The sequence below is a fragment of the Oncorhynchus mykiss genome, chromosome 2 (assembly GCF_057628025.1).
Source record: "Oncorhynchus mykiss isolate SJ-2025 chromosome 2, ASM5762802v1, whole genome shotgun sequence".
NCBI lineage: Eukaryota > Metazoa > Chordata > Actinopteri > Salmoniformes > Salmonidae > Oncorhynchus > Oncorhynchus mykiss.
In genome coordinates this window covers 7,355,355-7,375,546 of record NC_143023.1, presented here as the reverse complement: position 1 = coordinate 7,375,546, position 20,192 = coordinate 7,355,355, and the positions used below count along the sequence as shown (strand labels likewise).

The following is a 20,192-nucleotide window of genomic DNA, read 5'->3' as shown; positions in this document are numbered from 1 at the left end:
TTTACCTCATCAATGAGAACAAACACCAGAGCCTACTTTACCTCATCAATGAGAACAAACACCAGAGCCTGCTTTACCTCATCAATGAGAACAAACACCAGAGCCTGCTTTACCTCATCAATGAGAACAAACACCAGAGCCTGCTTTACCTCATCAATGAGAACAAACACCAGAGCCTGCTTTACCTCATCAATGAGAACAAACACCAGAGCCTACTTTACCTCATCAATGAGAACAAACACCAGAGCCTGCTTGTCATCTATCAGCTGTTGGATCTTCTGGAACATCTTAGTGACCAGTTTCCCACTCTGGAAGACAGACACATTACCTGTTTTCAGTCAAACAATACCAATAATCATTTATACATGTTGATGCTGTGGACAAATCCAATTTCCCCTTGTGGGATTAATAACTTTTATTCCAGTAAATTCAATGAGACATGTAACGAGAAGCAGGAAGAGCCAACTGTACCTCAGAGAACCACTTGGAGAACAAACTGTGGCTGTTGATCTCAACAAACTGCCCGTAAGAGTACCTGCAGAAAGAACAGGACAGGAAGTTCAGGTTTATAGGACCCATATGGACGTCATAAGACACTGAATTACATGGATATTGCATTGATTAATAGAGAATAAAACAGTGAAGTTAAAATACAAGGTAAAACCAGGACAATATGTACATTTGGGAATACAGTACGTGGTAGAATGGCTAGAGGTGGTGAAAAACATTCTCCAACAAGACTCTGCCAAAGCCCTTTCCTCAGAGTGAGAGCTCTCTCTTACCGGTTCGAAAGTCGGATTGACAGCTTCTGGGCCAGAGCTTTACACAAAGACGTCTTCCCTGTGCCCGGGGGTCCTAACGTGGACACAAATATAGACACACAATCTAAATCATATCGCTTTTTACAGATATCACATGTATACATACGCATTATAGTTGACACATCCATATTTGAGGCATATTATATACAGCATAGTGGAATAATCATAGGATATTATACATTAATATCAAAGTTACTACTGTATTATATTATCGTATTATATCATAATATCATATTTATTATTATATTCATGTGTCAAGTTATCAAGGTCCTGCTTCTGTTACCATGAAGCAGAACAACTCGGTTCCATGAGATCAGGTTGCTGTCCACGTTTTTGTCAGAGAAGTAAATTGTGGTTGAGACGTAATCCAAGAGCTTAGAGGGGAAAAGAGAAAGACAACAGGATGGAGGTCAAATAATGACATCCATGTAGTACCACTGACATCTCTCTATAACACTCCGATAATAACACAAGGTTATTAAGGTTGATTCCCAAATGAAGCCATATGCCCTATGTAGTGGACTACTTTTGACCAGAGTCCTATGGGGCCCGTAGGGTACCATTTGGAACGTATCCTAAATGTTTCTTACTTGTGTTTTGACCCCGCTCTCATAGACCAGACTCTCCCAGATGCCATGGAACTCAGCTGAAAAACACACACATGGGAGTAAGAAAACGTCAACCCTGGCAACCATAGAACTACATATAGAAAAGTTAATTAGTAGAATCTCTGTTAACATGGGCCCGCCCACCGGCTGGTAAGAGCCAGTGATTGGCTGCAGAGAGCTCCTCCTCCTCCTCCAGGTTCAGAGTGCTGGGCCCGTCATCATTCAGGGTGAAGATGTGGATGGACAGACTGCAGCTCTTCAGATCTATGGGCTGCATGAGGAAAACAACCCAAACATCAGACATGTGTCTTATAGTACACTACTGCTTTTTTTATATACCAGGGCTCAGGTCTAAAGTAGTGCACTGGATAAGGAATAGGGTGACATTTGGGACTCATCCGGGTGGGTATAGTTTGTGGAATGTTCCAACAGAAATCTGTTCCAAAAACTTTGTACTACAAGGTTGCCAACAAACAACGTATACAAAGTCACATGATCAGGTCACCGAGCTAACTAGCTGCCGAATAGGCATCAACTCACCACGTAGCTTATTCTTAATGTTTGTCCATAGGCTACCAGAGTGAGGACAGACATTTTTTCGGAATAAACGTGGTGATTGAAAAACTTAATGAAATAGCCCACTCCCTACCCGGTATCTTATTCTGCCTCTATACAACTTTGTATGTGTTGTTTGTTGGCAACCAGTTCCACAAATTATACCCCCCCGACTCATCCCATGTTGCATCAACATACAGCTGAACATGTTTTATTAATGAGCCACTAAGACTGTCTGTGCTAATGAGTTCCTACGGGACATAATTTATCTCAAGCAGCTAGAGAGAGAGAAAAGAGAGAGAGAAAAGAGAGAGAGAAAAGAGAGAGAGAAAGAGAGAGAGTGAAAGAGAGAGAGAAAGAGAGAGAGAAAGAGAGAGAGACAGAGACAGAGAGAGAGACAGAGACAGAGAGAGAGACAGAGACAGAGACAGAGAGAGAGAGACAGAGACAGAGACAGAGACAGAGACAGAGACAGAGAGAGAGAGAGAGAGAGAGGAGGAAAAAGAGTGAGAACAACAGTAAATGCCGTCAGGCTGTCATATAGTACTTTACTTTTCTCTCAGCGTCCACTATGGCCACTGATTGGACGTGTTTGATAAGGAAGTCTTCGTCAAACTCTGTCCACCTGAAGGCCCCGAACACCATCCGATGACGGTTCAGCAGGGTCAAGACGTGCATCTTCACGTCAGACCTCTTGGCAGTGCTGTAGTCAGTGTAATACGCAGAGAGAGAGACAGAGGAGAGAGACAGAGGAGAGAGACAGAGGAGAGAGACAGAGGGAGACAGAGGGAGACAGAGAGCGACAGCGAGGCAGAGAGCGACAGCGAGGCAGAGAGCGACAAAGAGCAGTGTTGTTAGGGACAAGGAGAAAGGAATGGAAGCAGGTCATGAATACAACTTTGAAAAGACTAACATGCAAATCATTACATAATGGACAGTATCCCAAATGGCAACCTTATTCCCTATATAGTGCACTACTCTTGACAAGGGCTGATAGGGCCCACTATTTAAGGAGGGCCCTTTTCAAAAGTAGTGCACTATATAGGGAACAGGGTGCCATTTGGGACACTTTCATTCCCTAGTACTGTAATACTAGTTCAGTGTAAATAGAGCTTCTGAAGATACACTAGCTAGTTAGAACCTGGTAGATTTGACGTGAACCTCCACATGGATGTTGTTCGTGTCGTTGGGGTTCTGCTTCAGATCCCCTACCTCCATTCTGTCGCCCTCCATAGCTTCAGAGATTAAAATGTATGTCAAAATTAAATCATTTTCGGGTGGAAATACAAAAACTCCTTGCTCAGTCTAATGTAATGTCTCGGCAGCAGTACACATGACATGTTGACATCACCAACATGCATAAGAAGTACTTATCTACCATCTGCCTTTACAACTAACAACAAAATAAGTATAATTAGCTAGCTAGTATGACAACAACACATTCAATGCAAAGCATCAAGCTCACAGCATTTAGCTACCTAGCTAATGTTCGCTAGCTACACCGACATTACTAGTTAAAGTCGCAGAGTGACACGCATTATTCTGTTGCTAGATCTCACTAGCAAGGGATGTTACTAGTGTTACGTGTGTAATACAGCTATTACGAATCGTCATTTATTTTTGTTAAGCTTTCATTCACGAAGTTTACACAAAAATTGCTTACCTTCGTTTTGGTACGGAATCCACTGAACGCCACTCGAATTTAGCGCGCAGTTTTTTGTTGAACCTGAAGTAGATGCGTTGTTGTGGGAAATGTACTTCCGGGTTATCGGGGTATGGATCGCATTTTAATGCAAACAATTATTAGATACAGATACCTGATTACCAGACGCTTTCGCTTAATTTAAACACAACAAACATGGGGAAGAAGCATAAAAAGCACAAGCCGGAGTGGAGAACAGTTGATGGTAAGTGAGCAAAGAAAACAAATTCAATGCCCGGCTTTGTCCCTTTTTGCTAGCCTAGCTAGCTAGCAGTTAACGTTATCCTACTGTCTGGCCAGCTGACTGAATCGTCCTGCAGTGCTAGTGCTAATTTACTATTCCTCAACTTCTGTTGTAGTTTAGTATTACTCAACTTATGTTGCTTTCTGCCATAAGCATTACCAATGAATATTATGACGGATGTGTATCAGGTCTTATCAAGATTGAGTATGCATAATATTGGCATTAACGCCAGCCAGTTTATCCTGTCGTAGTGGTAGCATTGCCCTGCAGATAGATATCTGTGATGGGTAGCTAATGTTTATCATCACGTATTACACAGTAACACACACACCACATCTTCTGCTAGGATCACGATCATGCTTGTTGATCTTGCACTGGGTACGACCCATCACTCAGCTAAATGTGGTCTCTGTTTTCAGACTGTGAGGACAAGCCTTTTGAGAAGCAGCTGAAGCTGGTGCTCAAAGTGGGAGGAAGTGAGATCACAGAACTCTCAGGCTCCGGCCATGACTCCAGTTACTACGACGACAGGTCAGACCATGAACGAGAGCGCCACAAGGACAAAAAGAAGAAGAAGAAGAAAAAGTCTGAGAAGGAGAAAGACAAACACGTAGATGATGAGGAGAGGAGAAGACGGAAGGTGAGTATGAGGGGAACAAGGGTCTGGCCCAAATGGCACCCTATTCCCTATATAGTGCACTACTTTTGGCCAGATCCATATGGGCCTTGGTCAGAAGGTGGGCACACTGTAAAGGGAATATGGTGCAACTTGGGAGTTAACCTTTCATATAAAGCATACCATATAACATGACATAAAGTGAGCTAGGTTGTCATTTAAGGACAAAAAACCCAATAATCAATCAATGAATGTTTAATCTTTGACAGGAAGAGAAGAGGAAGAAGAGAGAGCGGGAGCAGAATGAATCAGAGGCTGCTACTGCCTCTGCCAGTGGTGTGGGCCTGCCCACTGTTGTGCCCAGTCACACTGGTGTGGCAGTCGAGCCTTTCATGCTGCCAAAGATACCAAACATTGGTATTAGTTTTGAGGTGAGAAACGTTTTTGGGGTTGTAATTACTCAAGCTTCAAGTTTAATTAGTCGTATGTACAGGATACACATGGTATACAGCATCCTATGAAATGCTTACTTGCAGCAAGCCCACTTGATCCCTAGAGCCTATAATGTTTTCCTGGAGATCATATAGTCGGGAAACCTCCTGGTCCTACAGGAGATAGTGGAACTGGAGACCTCCTGGTCCTATAGGAGATAGTGGAACTGGAGACCTCCTGGTCCTATAGGAGATAGTGGAACTGGAGACCTCCTGGTCCTACAGGAGATAGTGGAACTGGAGACCACCTGGTTCTACAGGAGATAGTGGAACTGGAGACCTCCTGGTCCTACAGGAGATAGTGGAACTGGAGACCTCCTGGTCCTACAGGAGATAGTGGAACTGGAGACCTCCTGGTCCTACAGGAGATAGTGGAACTGGAGACCTCCTGGTCCTACAGGAGATAGTGGAACTGGAGACCTCCTGGTCCTACAGGAGATAGTGGAACTGGAGACCTCCTGGTCCTACAGGAGATAGTGGAACTGGAGACCTCCTGGTCCTACAGGAGATAGTGGAACTGGAGACCTCCTGGTCCTACAGGAGATAGTGGAACTGGAGACCTCCTGGTCCTACAGGAGATAGTGGAACTGGAGACCTCCTGGTCCTACAGGAGATAGTGGAACTGGAGACCTCCTGGTCCTACAGGAGATAGTGGAACTGGAGACCTCCTGGTCCTACAGGAGATAGTGGAACTAGAGACCTCCTGGTCCTACAGGAGATAGTGGAACTGGAGACCTCCTGGTCCTACAGGAGATAGTGGAACTGGAGACCTCCTGGTCCTACAGGAGATAGTGGAACTGGAGACCTCCTGGTCCTACAGGAGATAGTGGAACTGGAGACCTCCTGGTCCTATAGGAGATAGTGGAACTGGAGACCTCCTGGTCCTACAGGAGATAGTGGAACTGGAGACCTCCTGGTTTGTGTTTGGCAACACTGTACATTAATGCCTTTGCTACAGTCTAGCACGCATTATAATTGCTCATTTGTACACTGTACTTGCAGCGGTAACAATAACCCTAATCATAATAGATAGGAGATCATAGGGCCATCTCCAGTAGTTTAATGAGGACCATGTCGCTGACTCCTGTTGTGTCTGTCTTAGCAGCAGGAGGAGAAGAAGAGGAAGAGGGAGAGGTCTGAGATGGAGCCGGAGGTGATGGACCAGTTTCACCCCAACATCAAGGTAGAGGTGGAGCAACAAGGAGACCGGCCTGTCAGGGCTTGCAGGACAGCCCCGGGTAATAATCTAGCTGTTCTCTTGTGGTGTTATGTTATTACACATGTTATTACTGATTATAAGCTGGGTGGTTCCAGCCCTGAATGCTGATTGGCTGACAGCTGTGCCATATCAGACCGTATACCACGGGTATGACACAATATACATTTTTACTGCTCTAATTCCGTTGGTAACCCGTTTGTAATAGCAATAAGGCACCTCGGGGTTTGTTACCACGGTTAAGGGTTGTATCCTGGCACTCCACATTGTGTCGTGCGTAAGAACAACCCTTAGCCGTGGTACATTGGTCTTATACCACACCCCCTCTGGCCTTATTGCTTAATCATAACATACATTGTCCATCCATAGTAATCTGAGGTGTTAAAGGCTAATGTAAAACAGGTTGTGATCGTCTCTTCCCTCAGAGAGTGAGTGCACCCCTCGACAGCAGCTCCTGGAACACTTCCTGCGCCAGCTTCAGAGGTAAGGCTCTCTGACAACATGGACCACGTTTACATGAACACCAATTATCCCGTTATTATTCCAAATGCTCAACTATTCTGTTTTTGAGTCGACACGTATAAACACATCAGTTTGTATCCTGGTTATGAAAAACCAGGATAAGATGCCTGGGATATGCTGATCTTAGACGGGATACTGTGGCATGTCAACATCTTATCCCGTTTACTGTTGTTTTTCATGTTCTGTGCTGTCAGGTTCAGGTTCACATATCGTGAGTGTTGTTTTTCATGTTCTGTGCTGTCCGGTTCAGGTTCACATATCGTGAGTGTTGTTTTTCATGTTCTGTGCTGTCAGGTTCAGGTTCACATATCGTGAGTGTTGTTTTTCATGTTCTGTGCTGTCCGGTTCAGGTTCACATATCGTGAGTGTTGTTTTTCATGTTCTGTGCTGTCCGGTTCAGGTTCACATATCATGAGTGTTGTTTTTCATGTTCTGTGCTGTCCGGTTCAGGTTCACATATCGTGAGTGTTGTTTTTCATGTTCTGTGCTGTCAGGTTCAGGTTCACATATCAAAGGTGCATGTAAACAGCTTACCCCGAATAAGACCCGAAGTGGGATATGAGCTACTATCTGGAATACTGTGCGCATGTAAATGTGTTCAGTGACAGATCCATCTCTGGATTAAACCTGTTGGTGACATGAAAGTCAGTTCAGTCGGTACTAAGACTTCTGTTTGTCTTGTCTTTCCAGGAAGGATGCCCATGGGTTCTTCACTTTCCCAGTGACAGACGCCATCGCTCCAGGTTACTCTGTGATAATCAAACACCCCATGGATTTCAGCACCATGAACGACAAGATCACAGACAACGAGTACAAAACCGTCACAGAGTTCAAGGTGAGGTGATGCTACAAGCGACCACATGGCGATCTGTCCACCACAGATCACAGGACCTGTCACGATTAGAATTTTGAGATGTATCTCAATATGTCTTTCAGTGATTCCTCACCTCTTTCTCAACTGTATTGGAGGAGAAGGTCCAACGGGCCTCCCCTTGAGCATTTTGAGATGTACCTCAATACGTCTTTCAGTGATTCCTCTCCTCTTTCTCAACTGTATTGGAGGAGAAGGTCCAACGGGCCTCCCCTTGAGCATTTTGAGATGTACCTCAATACGTCTTTCAGTGATTCCTCTCCTCTTTCTCAACTGTATTGGAGGAGAAGGTCTAACGGGCCTCCCCTTGAGCATTTTGAGATGTACCTCAATACGTCTTTCAGTGATTCCTCTCCTCTTTCTCAACTGTATTGGAGGAGAAGGTCTAACGGGCCTCCCCTTGAGCATTTTGAGATGTACCTCAATACGTCTTTCAGTGATTCCTCACCTCTTTCTCAACTGTATTGGAGGAGAAGGTCTAACGGGCCTCCCCTTGAGCATTTTGAGATGTACCTCAATACGTCTTTCAGTGATTCCTCACCTCTTTCTCAACTGTATTGGAGGAGAAGGTCCAACGGGCCTCCCCTTGAGCATTTTGAGATGTACCTCAATACGTCTTTCAGTGATTCCTCTCCTCTTTCTCAACTGTATTGGAGGAGAAGGTCCAACGGGCCTCCCCTTGAGCATTTTGAGATGTACCTCAATACGTCTTTCAGTGATTCCTCACCTCTTTCTCAACTGTATTGGAGGAGAAGGTCCAACGGGCCTCCCCTTGAGCATTTTGAGATGTACCTCAATACGTCTTTCAGTGATTCCTCTCCTCTTTCTCAACTGTATTGGAGGAGAAGGTCTAACGGGCCTCCCCTTGAGCATTTTGAGAAGGCGACAAGGATAGAAGATACAAGGAATCAGGGAGAGATGAATTGTGAAAGAGCCTTGGCGTTATCACGTTGCAATAACTTGTGGAAATGGAATGTGTGTGCTGTACATAATGGTTACATTCAGAACATTGATAGTGTTTTCAAAGGGAGGATATTTATTTGCTTCAATTAAACAAATATTTGTGTTGAAGTATTTGCATCGGTTTTCTATTTGTAATTGAGTGGCGGTGAGCTTGTTGTTGTAAAACGGTTGCTTCCTCTGTTGCAGGCGGACTTCAAGCTGATGTGCGATAATGCCATGGTGTATAACCGTCCAGAGACCGTTTACTACAAGGCTGCCAAGAAACTGCTGCACACTGGCTTCAAGATGATGAGCAAAGTAATGAGTAGTGTCTCTACGAGGAGCGGATAGAGGCCTCATTGTCAGTGTATGATTTGTTGTGCATGCTGATGTTCATAACCCATCCGTTTCATGTATTTCCCTTTCCTGTGACGGATGTCTTCGCTGGTGGAGTCCTGTTTCCCCTTGTCTTGTCCTTTTCTGTTCTCTCTCTGTCATTTCACATGTTGGTCATTCTTCTTCCTCTCTGGCTTTGTGAAACAGATTTGCCTCTGTGTGGTTTTACTTCAGACACACCACACTGTAACGTCCTTGTATATTTCTTTATCGGAGCATTCAGGAGACTGTAGAACAACTAAGCAGATAGAAGGCAGACGTGTGACTCAAGATGTTTGATCAATGTTTTCCCTCCTAACAATCTTCACCATCGCAGTTAGACTCACCACCACCACCATCCCATCCAGCCATCCCACCACCATCCCATCCTGACATCCCATTCCATCACCATCCCACCAGCCATCCCATCCTGACATCCCATTCTATCACCATCCCTCCAGCCATCCCATCCTGACATCCCATTCCGTCACCATCCCACCAGCCATCCCATCCTGACATCCCATTCCATCACCATCCCACCAGCCATCCCATCCCGACATCCCAGCCATCCCATCCTGACATAACATCCAGCCATCCCACCAGCAATCCCATCCTGACATACCATCCCACCAGCCAATCCCATCCCACCAGACAATCCCACCAGACAATCCCACCAGCCATCCCACCAGCCATCCCATCCCACCACCATCCCACCAGCCATCCTATCCCACCAGCCATCCCATCCCACCAGTCATCCTACCAGCCATCCCATCCTGCCATCCCATCCCACCATCATCCCACCAGCCATCCTATCCCACCAGCCATCCCATCCCACCAGTCATCCTACCAGCCATCCCATCCTGCCATCCCATCCCACCAGTCATCCTACCAGCCATCCCATCCCACCAGTCATCCTACCAGCCATCCCACCACCATCCCATCCTGACATCCCATTCCATCACCATCCCACCAGCCATCCCATCCTGACATCCCATTCTATCACCATCCCTCCAGCCATCCCATCCTGACATCCCATTCCGTCACCATCCCACCAGCCATCCCATCCTGACATCCCATTCCATCACCATCCCACCAGCCATCCCGACATCCCAGCCATCCCATCCTGACATAACATCCAGCCATCCCACCAGCAATCCCATCCTGACATACCATCCCACCAGCCAATCCCATCCCACCAGACAATCCCACCAGACAATCCCACCAGCCATCCCACCAGCCATCCCATCCCACCACCATCCCACCAGCCATCCTATCCCACCAGCCATCCCATCCCACCAGTCATCCTACCAGCCATCCCATCCTGCCATCCCATCCCACCATCATCCCACCAGCCATCCTATCCCACCAGCCATCCCATCCCACCAGTCATCCTACCAGCCATCCCATCCTGCCATCCCATCCCACCAGTCATCCTACCAGCCATCCCATCCCACCAGTCATCCTACCAGCCATCCCACCAGCCATCCCATCCCACCAGCCATCCTATCACTCTCTGGCTGAGTTGTGGCAGATGGAGTATAAAGCAATTCCCTTTGGTTCTCTTTCTCTCCCTGTGGTTCTCTTTCTATGGTTCTCTCTCTCTCTCTCTCTCTGGCTCTTTTTCTGTGGCTCTGCTCTGTTTACAGGAGCGGCTGTTAGCACTGAAGCGCAGCATGTCTTTCATGCAGGACATGGATTTCTCTCAGCAGGCGGCCATTTTAGGGGACGAGGACTTGGCGTCTGAGGCGCCCCCTCCGGAGGTCATCTCCATGCCCGTGGAGTCGGCGTCGGCCAAGAAATCCAAGAAACCCAAAGACATCAAAGATATGAAGGAAGTCATCAGGTAGAATGGACTGGCCTACTCTCTAGTCCAGTGTCTTGACTTCGGTAGATGTTGATCTCATGCATCATGTACTCCGTGTACTTCATCCCCTTCTGTTATCCCAGGCTTGGTACAATGTGATGGATGAGGCCCATAAACCACTGCTGTATGGTGCTCATTGTAGGACTCGTGTATCCTACATGTTCCATCCAACATGCAACATAACCAGGAACTGTAGAGTAACAGTGTGTATCTCTGTGGTCCCAGCCAGGGCCGGCCCGCTCATTAGGCAGGATTAGGCAGATGAGTTTAGCAATTTCTGAGCTAAACTGACCAAGGCGCATTTACAACAACACATAATTCTGCCCCAAAATAATGACAATTTCTCTCAGCCAGTGTCCTAAGGGCTTTTTAGGTGAGAGCTGATGCCACCCTATGATAAGCAGTGCCCACTTTGACAAAGGAAGAGACTCAAAATATTTATCTTGTCCATTCCTTTCGCGCCTCTCCAGGGTGCTGCCGGAGAGACGCGTTGCTGCGGCACACCACCAACATTCTGTCAATAAAGTAATCTACTACCATGTAACAGATACAGACAGAAAGAGTAGGTGTCCTTTTCTGTAGCCTACAGGCTGGAGATAAAATGGATGACAATGTAATGAGATGGAAACGTTTTATATCGTACAGGTTTCTCCCATCAAAGAGTCTAAATGATGCCTCGTCAAAATGGAAAAGTGCTGGCATGTTAACGAACAACACATCCTAACAACAGGACAGGTCAAAGTCAAAATGGACAATCAGGCTGCTCACAACTGTTGTCCAGGAGTTTCATCCCGTGGGCTAAATTGTCATGATCAGTGGTTTCAAGTTTGTATCCATCCATTTTTTTACGAGCTGATCATAGCGAAAACATGAAATACTTGTGCATTTCCCGCTGTGTAAACACACTGCAAATAGGCTCAGGATAACAACTCCTCCTGATGGAGTTGAGTAGCTGATATTCAGAGCTTAAAGAGACAAGTTGATTAATGACAGGAATCAGGATGAATAAAGCCACTGTACCTCAGTAAGCACGGACCGACGCTGACGTCTTTTTTTTTATTTGGCCTTGATTTACACGGACGTTGTGTTCTAGTCCAATCCGGATCAACTCTGAACCCATCAGACACTTCTGTTTGTTTCAGATTTTGTCCGGTCTGGACTAGCCTTGATTTGGCCCAAAATTATATGTCTATTAATTAAATAATTTAATTAATCTTTTCACCTTTCATTTAGAACTGAAAATCACCTTTTATTCAGAACCTAAACTTCAACCTCTGGAAAAAAATACCTAGTTTAGACGTCTTTTCAACACAATTTTGCTTACTGGGACTATTCTTGTAGGGGCGGCAGAATGTGGTCCCAGGAGTTACCTGTATTAACAGGTGATCTGTGGAGTGACCGTGTGTATCTCTGTGGTCCCAGCAGTTACCTGTATGAGCCAGAGGGGAACGCCTGCAGCCTGACTGACAGCACAGCGGAGGAACACGTTCTGGCCCTAGTGGAGCACGCTGCAGATGAAGCACACGACCGCATCAACCGATACATGCCCAACTCCAAGGTATATATATATATATATATATATAGTACCAGTCAAAAGTTTGGACACATTTACTTATTCCAAGGTTTTTCTTTCTTTCTTTATTTGACTATTTTCTACATTGTAGAATAATAGTGAAGACATAAAAACTATAAAATAACACATATGGAATCATGTAGTAACCAAAAAAGTGTTAAACAAATTGATATTCTTCAAATAGCCACCCTTTACCTTGATGACACTCTTGGCATTCTCTCAACCAGCTTCACCTGGAATGCTTTTCCAACAGTCTTGAAGGAGTTCCCATATATGCTGGGCACTTGTTGGCTGCTTTTCCTTCACTGCGGTCCGACTCATCCCAAACCATCTCAATTTAGTTGAGCTCGGGTGATTGTGGAGGTCAGGTCATCTGATGCAGCACTCCATCACTCTCCTTCTTGGTAAAATAGCCCTTACACCGCCTGGAGGTGTGTTGGGTCATTGTCCTGTTGCAAAACAAATGATAGTCCCACTAAGCCCAAACCAGATGGGATGGCGTATCGCTGCAGAATGCTGTGGTAGACATGCTGGTTAAGTGTGCCTTGAATTCTAAATAAATCACAGACAGTGTCACCAGAAAAGCACCCCCACACCATAACACCTCCTCCTCCATGCTTTACAGTGGGAAATACACATGCAGATATCATCAGTTCACCCACACCATAACACCTCCTCCTCCATGCTTTACGGTGGGAAATACACATGCTGAGATCATCAGTTCACCCACACGGCGTCTCACAAAGACACAGCGGTTGGAACCAAAAATCTCCAATTTGGACTCCAGACCAAAGGACAAATTTCCACTGGTCTAATGTCCATTGCTCGTGTTTCTTGGCCGAAGCAAGTCTATTCTTCTTATTGGTGTCCTTTAGTTGTGGTTTCTTTGCAGAAATTCGACCATGAAGGCCTGATACCCACAGTCTCCTCTGAACAGTTGATGTTGAGATGTGTCTGTTACTTGAACTCTGTGAAGCATTTATTTGGGCTGCAATTTCTGATACTGGTAACTCTAATGAACGTATCCTCTGCAGCAGAGGTAACTCTGGGTCTTGCTTTTCTGTGGCGGTCCTCATGAGAGCCAGTTTCATCATAGAGCTTGATGGTTTTTGTGACTGCACTTAAAGAAACGTTCAAAGTTCTTTACATTTTCCGTATTGATTGACCTTCATGTCTTAAAGTAATGATGGACTGTCGTTTCTCTCTGCTTATTTGAGCTGTTCTTGCCTTAATATGGACTTGATATTTTACTAAATAGGGATATCTTCTGTATAGCCCCACCCACCTTGTCACAACACAACTGATTGCCTCAAACACATTAAGAAGGAAATAAATTCCACAAATTAACTTTTAAGAAGCGGCACCTGTTAATTGAAATACATTCCAGGTGACTACCTCATGAAGCTGGTTGAGGGAATGCCAAGGGTGTGCAAAACTGTCATCATGGCAAAGGGTGGCTACTTTGAAGAATCTCAAATATAAAATATATGTTGATTTTGTTTAACACTTTTTTTTGGTTACTACATGATTCCATATGTGTTATTTCATAGTTTTGATGTCTTCACTATTATTCTACAATGTAGAAAATAGTACAAATAAAGACAAACCCTTGAATGAGTAGGTGTTGTAAACCCTTTGACCAGTAGTGTACACATTACCAAGTTTCTTTATGTGGGTTTGTCTTTATTTTTTACTGTTTTCAACATTGTAGAATAATAGTGAATATATCAAAACTATGAAATAACACATATGGAATTATGTAGTAACCAAGAAAGTGTTAAATCAAAAATAAACACTGTATATAATGATCAGCTGCTATATGCCCAGGTCCAAGGTACTGTACTCAATACAACAGTGTGTTTTAATCAGATATGACTGCTAGCCTAGAGGTTAGAGAAGCGGAGGGTTGCTGGTTCGAATCCCTGGCTTTGAGTCAGGTTTAATAGATGGATATTTAAAGTGGATGCCAGGGTTGATCTATGTTTAGTTATCCCGGTGACCACATGGTTCTAGTGTCCCGATGACCACATGGTTCTAGTGTCCCGATGACCACATGGTTCTAGTGTCCCGATGACCACATGGTTCTAGTGTCCCGGTGACCACATGGTTGTAGTGTCCCAGTGACCACATGGTTCTAGTGTCCCAGTGACCACGTGGTTCTAGTGTCCCAGTGACCACATGGTTCTAGTGCCCCAGTGACCACATGGTTCTAGTGTCCCAGTGACCACATGGTTCTAGTGCCCCAGTGACCACATGGTTCTAGTGTCCCATTGACCACATGGTTCTAGTGCCCCAGTGACCACATGGTTCTTGTGTTCCTGTATTTTCAGATGGGTTACCTGAGGAAAGAGCCTGATGGTAATCTGTTGTACACTGTAGTGAATCAGCTGAATCCAGAAGCAAAAGGTTTGTTCCCTACTTTTCTCAGGTGGGAAACTCACAGTCCCAAATGGCAGTCTATTCCCTATATAGTACACTACTTTTGACCAGAGCCCAATGGACCCTGGTCAAAAGTAGTGCACTACATAGGGAATAGGCTGCCATTTGGGACACAGCTATAGAACCTGTATAGATGTACTGTATCAGATAAATGTCCAAGATGTTCTGTACCATGTGACACAGAGGGAAGTACTTGTTCTGTCTCTGCTTCCCAGAGGAGGAGACCCACCCTGTGGACCTGAGCTCTCTGTCCAATAAGCTCCTTCCTGGATTAACAACACTGGGTTTCAAAGATGACAGGAGACATAAGGGTATGTACAGAAAGTACAAAGCTGCTTAGCGGTTAGCTAACACGTTGGATACATGTCCTGACAATGTAAAAAAGTCAATGGGACCTCCTGCTGTTTAGCGGTTAGCTAACACGTTGGATACATGTCCTGACCATGTAAAAAAGTCACTGTGACCTCCTGCTGCTTAGCGGTTAGCTAACACGTTGGATACATGTCCTGACCATGTAAAAAAGTCAATGGGACCTCCTGCTGCTTAGCGGTTAGCTAACACGTTGGATACATGTCCTGACAATGTAAAAAAGTCAATGTGACCTCCTGCTGCTTAGCGGTTAGCTAACACGTTGGATACATGTCCTGACCATGTAAAAAAGTCACTGTGACCTCCTGCTGCTTAGCGGTTAGCTAACACGTTGGATACATGTCCTGACCATGTAAAAAAGTCACTGTGACCTCCTGCTGCTTAGCGGTTAGCTAACACGTTGGATACATGTCCTGACAATGTAAAAAAGTCAATGGGACCTCCTGATGCTTAGACGTTCTAGATTCTGTCTTTCATAATGTTGGCTATGATGAGAGAGAGAATTTCTTCCAAGGCTTCCTTCTTCTGCTCGCTGTGTGTGTGTGTGTGTGTGTGTGTGTGTGTGTGTGTGTGTGTGTGTGTGTGTGTGTGTAGTGACGTTCCTGAGCAGTACCTACAACACCCAGACCCTGCAGAACAACTCCATCTATCCAGACCTGCTGCCTGATGAGATGGACCTGCTCTACTCAGCCTACGGGGATGAGACTGGGGTGCAGTGTGCTCTCAGGTTAGTCGATGCTGTAGCAGCACTGGTATCATTACTGGAGTTCGGGTTCCCATTGGACCGTTCCTGGAATCAGGATGCAATAATAAGGAAATCTAGGAATCCTGGGATTTCTGGGAATTTTGGGGGAAATTTACCACAATTTTGCTACCCTTCCTGCTGTGCACATCTAACGTGCTGAATGAGAAAGCCTTAACGTTGTAGTATATACTGTGTAAATGCTGTCTCCTTCCTCATTCCAGTATTCAGGAGTTTGTTAAAGGTTGTGGGAACGTTACTAAGCGTTTGGTTGACGGTCTGCTGGATAAGATGACTGCAGGGGACCACTCTAAGGCTGTCTACCAGATCAGACAGGTCTGTACCCCATTAACACACTCATATAGGCTGGGCCCCAAATGGCCCCCTATGCCCTATCTAGGACTCTACCTTTGACCCGGGCCATCTGGGGGGTGACACCATCACATATGACTTCCTAAAGCACACCGTGTGGGTCCCGTCTGGGGGAGGGGGGGGGGGGACAGTCACACATATGACTTCCTAAAGCACACCGTGGAGGTCCCGTCTGGGGGGGACAGTAAGTCCTGTGTTAGAGGGGGCATGTGTTGCGTGGGTATTTACAAATAGATTATTTTTCCTGCTACTTTTATGTTAACTAGTTTTAATGTTAATGTGGTACTAACATGTCGTCTTGTGTTTCAGAAAAGAAACATGGCGTTACCAGACGAAACCAAGAGCAACATTTACGATATGCAGGTAAAGTATTTTACAGCTGTTCAATTGAATATGCTTACAGTGATTTTGTTTAGTGGTTGGTGTGTGCGTGTGTGTGTGTGTGTGTGTGTCCATCCTGCTTGCCCAACATGGTTGACCCTCCAGATGTGTGTGTTTATTTGCCCAGATGGCTGATGGGACAGGTCTGGGAGAGGGCGGCTCAGTGCTGGACTTCATGTCCATGAAGAGCTACTCTGACATGTCTCTGGAGATGTCCATGCTCAACTCTTTAGGTGAGAATCCTACCTTGTTGTAAATCAGTAGTATCGCTTCCATCATCTTAACCACCTGTGTGTTTACCTCCACATCCCATACAGACATATAAACACACACACACACACACACACACACACACACACAGGCACACACAGAAACAGGCACAGACACACACACAGCCACACACACACAGACACACACACACACACACACAGACACACACACACACACACAGGCACACACACAGGCACACACACACAGACACACACAGGCACACATAGTCTTTATAGTGATTGTATACCATAGCCCTAAAGTAGTGCACTATACAGGGAATAGGGTGCTGTTCGGTATGCGGACCCTGTCATCTTCACCACTTGTATGACTGTAATGGTCTTCCCCGTGTCCCTCCTCTGCTCTCAGGGAAGTCGGTGAAGAAGGAGCCGGGGCATGAAGACGGGGTCAGCCAGCAGCACTTTGAGGAGGCAGCCAAGCTGCTGCAGGAGTTCCAGGAGGGCCAGGTGGAGAGGGGAGGCTCCAGACCCTCCTCTAACCTCTCCTCCCTGTCAGGGACCTCCGACAGGGACCAGCACCACCTGGGTAAGGACTGCAGGACAACACTGTCTGGAGCTCATCCACTTACCTGGCTGTATCAGTTCGTAAGTCCCAAATGACACCCTATTCCCTATATAGTGCACTACTTTTGACAAGAGCCCATAGAGCTCTGGTCAAAAGTAGTGTGCTATGTATGGAATTTGGGACGTAGAAAGGTGCTCCTCTACCTGCCTCGCTGAGCCAGTGTCAGAAACATGCAGGATTTGGTCTGTCTGTGCCGGTTGCCATTTTGTGCCTTGTTGACACTTACAGGCTCGGTATATCCCATCAGTCACTTAAAACTGTAAGGACAGACGGTCTGGATAAGATCTTCTGCCAAATTCATAAATATCATGTAAAATGTTATGAGACATGAGTTTTAACGTTTCAAAGGCTTTATAGACGTGATTTATGTGCTTTGTTTCAATTACCGTTGGTTTTTCTATGTTCCTCCTCAGGGAGTCCCTCACACCTGGGTGTTGGTGACCAGTCTGAGATGGTTCATGACCCCTATGAGTTCCTCCAGTCTCCAGAGCCAGGCTCCACATCCAACAGCTGACCTACGAGTTCCTCCAGTCCCCAGAGCCAGGCTCCGCATCCAACAGCTGACCTATGAGTTCCTCCTGTCCCCAGAGCCAGGCTCCACATCCAACAGCTGACCTATGAGTTCCTCCAGTCTCCAGAGCCAGGCTCCACATCCAACAGCTGACCTATGAGTTCCTCCAGTCTCCTGAAACAGGCTCCACATCCAACAGCTGACCTATGAGTTCCTCCAGTCTCCAGAGCCAGGCTCCACATCCAACAGCTAACCTATGAGTTCCTCCAGTCTCCAGAGCCATTCTCCACATCCAACAGCTGACCTATGAGTTCCTCCAGTCTCCTGAAACAGGCTCCGCATCCAACAGCTGACCTATGAGTTCCTCCAGTCTCCAGAGCCAGGCTCCACATCCAACAGCTAACCTATGAGTTCCTCCAGTCTCCAGAGCCAGGCTCCACATCCAACAGCTGACCTATGAGTTCCTCCAGTCTCCTGAAACAGGCTCCGCATCCAACAGCTGACCTATGAGTTCCTCCAGTCTCCAGAGCCAGGCTCCACATCCAACAGCTGACCTATGAGTTCCTCCAGTCTCCAGAGCCAGGCTCCACATCCAACAGCTGACCTATGAGTTCCTCCAGTCTCCTGAAACAGGCTCCACATCCAACAGCTGACCTATGAGTTCCTCCAGTCTCCAGAGCCAGGCTCCACATCCAACAGCTAACCTATGAGTTCCTCCAGTCTCCAGAGCCATTCTCCACATCCAACAGCTGACCTATGAGTTCCTCCAGTCTCCTGAAACAGGCTCCGCATCCAACAGCTGACCTATGAGTTCCTCCAGTCTCCAGAGCCAGGCTCCACATCCAACAGCTAACCTATGAGTTCCTCCAGTCTCCAGAGCCAGGCTCCACATCCAACAGCTAACCTATGAGTTCCTCCAGTCTCCAGAGCCATTCTCCACATCCAACAGCTGACCTATGAGTTCCTCCAGTCTCCAGAAACAGGCTCCGCATCCAACAGCTGACCTATGAGTTCCTCCAGTCTCCTGAAACAGGCTCCACATCCAACAGCTGACCTATGAGTTCCTCCAGTCTCCAGAGCCAGGCTCCACATCCAACAGCTGACCTATGAGTTCCTCCAGTCTCCTGAAACAGGCTCTGCATCCAACAGCTGACCTATGAGTTCCTCCAGTCTCCAGAGCCAGGCTCCACATCCAACAGCTGACCTATGTGTTCCTCCAGTCCCCAGAGCCAGGCTCCACATCCAACAGCTGACCTATGAGTTCCTCCAGTCTCCAGAGCCAGGCTCCACATCCAACAGCTGACCTATGAGTTCCTCCAGTCTCCAGAGCCAGGCTCCACATCCAACAGCTGACCTATGAGTTCCTCCAGTCTCCAGAGCCAGGCTCCACATCCAACAGCTGACCTATGAGTTCCTCCAGTCTCCAGAGCCAGGCTCCACATCCAACAGCTGACCTATGAGTTCCTCCAGTCTCCAGAGCCAGGCTCCACATCCAACAGCTGACCTATGAGTTCCTCCAGTCCCCAGAGCCAGGCTCCACATCCAACAGCTGACCTATGAGTTCCTCCAGTCTCCAGAGCCAGGCTCCACATCCAACAGCTAACCCACACACTGACAAGTTGCCTCTAACTGGGGTAGCTCTGGTCACAATACCAGTATCACTATACTATGATACTCAACTTTCCAAGGCAAAAAAGGAAACAAAACTGTTTTAACTCTTAAAAAACATGCTTTATCTAAAATATTGTTTTCTGTAGCTTGAAAAACAAACAAATGTGTCTCTGATGTATCCCACATTAAGACTTATTGTATTGCGATACTGTTATTGAGAAACTACTAGGGAGATGGTAGAAGATGCCTCTAACTACTGGTCTGGGGTCAGACATTGTTTGATGGGTAATCTGATCCTAGATCTGTGGTTCAGAGGAAACTTCTACTCAGAGGTGATCTGACGTCCGGTATTTAACCACACTGGTTGATTTGTTGTCTGACTGTGCTCTCAACACACCGGGGACAACGAGAGAGAACCTCAGACATGTTGTGGAAGGTCATCATGATTGTACAGATTATTTGTATGTGTGCTATACTTAAGAGAATAAAGTCGCCACAGGTTGTGTTTTTACACA

At 46.2% G+C, this 20,192-nt stretch overlaps 2 protein-coding genes across 14 annotated transcripts in view; one reads left to right on the top strand and one right to left on the bottom strand.

The window, feature by feature from the left end:
* Positions 1 to 3,748, bottom strand: part of LOC110505952 (pachytene checkpoint protein 2 homolog) — a 12,016-nt gene extending 8,268 nt beyond the window's left edge. Inside the window, exons 1-9 of one of the 2 annotated variants that reach the window (XM_090186938.1) lie at positions 3,648 to 3,748; positions 3,126 to 3,219; positions 2,537 to 2,687; positions 1,574 to 1,700; positions 1,412 to 1,467; positions 1,105 to 1,195; positions 783 to 855; positions 472 to 535; positions 222 to 308 (exon numbers count right to left, since the gene is read on the bottom strand). In XM_090186938.1, coding sequence (XP_090043064.1) covers positions 222 to 308; positions 472 to 535; positions 783 to 855; positions 1,105 to 1,195; positions 1,412 to 1,467; positions 1,574 to 1,700; positions 2,537 to 2,687; positions 3,126 to 3,217 — 741 coding nt within the window. In that variant the 5' untranslated portion in view covers positions 3,218 to 3,219; positions 3,648 to 3,748. The remainder of the gene's footprint in view (positions 1 to 221; positions 309 to 471; positions 536 to 782; positions 856 to 1,104; positions 1,196 to 1,411; positions 1,468 to 1,573; positions 1,701 to 2,536; positions 2,688 to 3,125; positions 3,220 to 3,647) is intronic. The other variant, XM_090186948.1, reaches the window with a different exon arrangement.
* Positions 3,727 to 20,192, top strand: LOC149984797 (bromodomain-containing protein 9-like). Of its 12 annotated transcripts, none has more exons than XM_090186867.1 (17): positions 3,727 to 3,891; positions 4,350 to 4,570; positions 4,816 to 4,977; positions 6,143 to 6,275; positions 6,679 to 6,736; positions 7,466 to 7,610; positions 8,796 to 8,906; positions 10,670 to 10,806; positions 12,250 to 12,385; positions 14,731 to 14,806; positions 15,055 to 15,150; positions 15,803 to 15,935; positions 16,175 to 16,286; positions 16,632 to 16,685; positions 16,831 to 16,936; positions 17,340 to 17,516; positions 17,969 to 20,192. In XM_090186867.1, the coding sequence occupies exons 1-17, from the start codon at positions 3,843 to 3,845 to the stop codon at positions 18,067 to 18,069; spliced, it is 2,007 nt and encodes a 668-aa protein (XP_090042993.1). In that variant the 5' UTR covers positions 3,727 to 3,842; the 3' UTR covers positions 18,070 to 20,192. The 12 variants fall into 12 exon arrangements, with proteins under 12 accessions (XP_090042993.1, XP_090042988.1, XP_090042999.1 ...); XM_090186862.1 differs by having other exon boundaries at positions 10,610 to 10,806; positions 12,253 to 12,385; XM_090186873.1 differs by having other exon boundaries at positions 6,140 to 6,275; positions 10,673 to 10,806.

Bases quoted from the DNA above. Each gene is read 5' to 3' on its own strand.
- LOC149984797 (XM_090186850.1), top strand. From the start codon at position 3,843: ATGGGGAAGAAGCATAAAAAGCACAAGCCGGAGTGGAGAACAGTTGAT. The intron at 8,907-10,609 runs GTAATGAGTAGT...CTCTGTTTACAG, and splicing joins GCTTCAAGATGATGAGCAAA to GAGCGGCTGTTAGCACTGAA. The intron at 10,807-12,249 runs GTAGAATGGACT...CTGTGGTCCCAG, and splicing joins GATATGAAGGAAGTCATCAG to CAGTTACCTGTATGAGCCAG.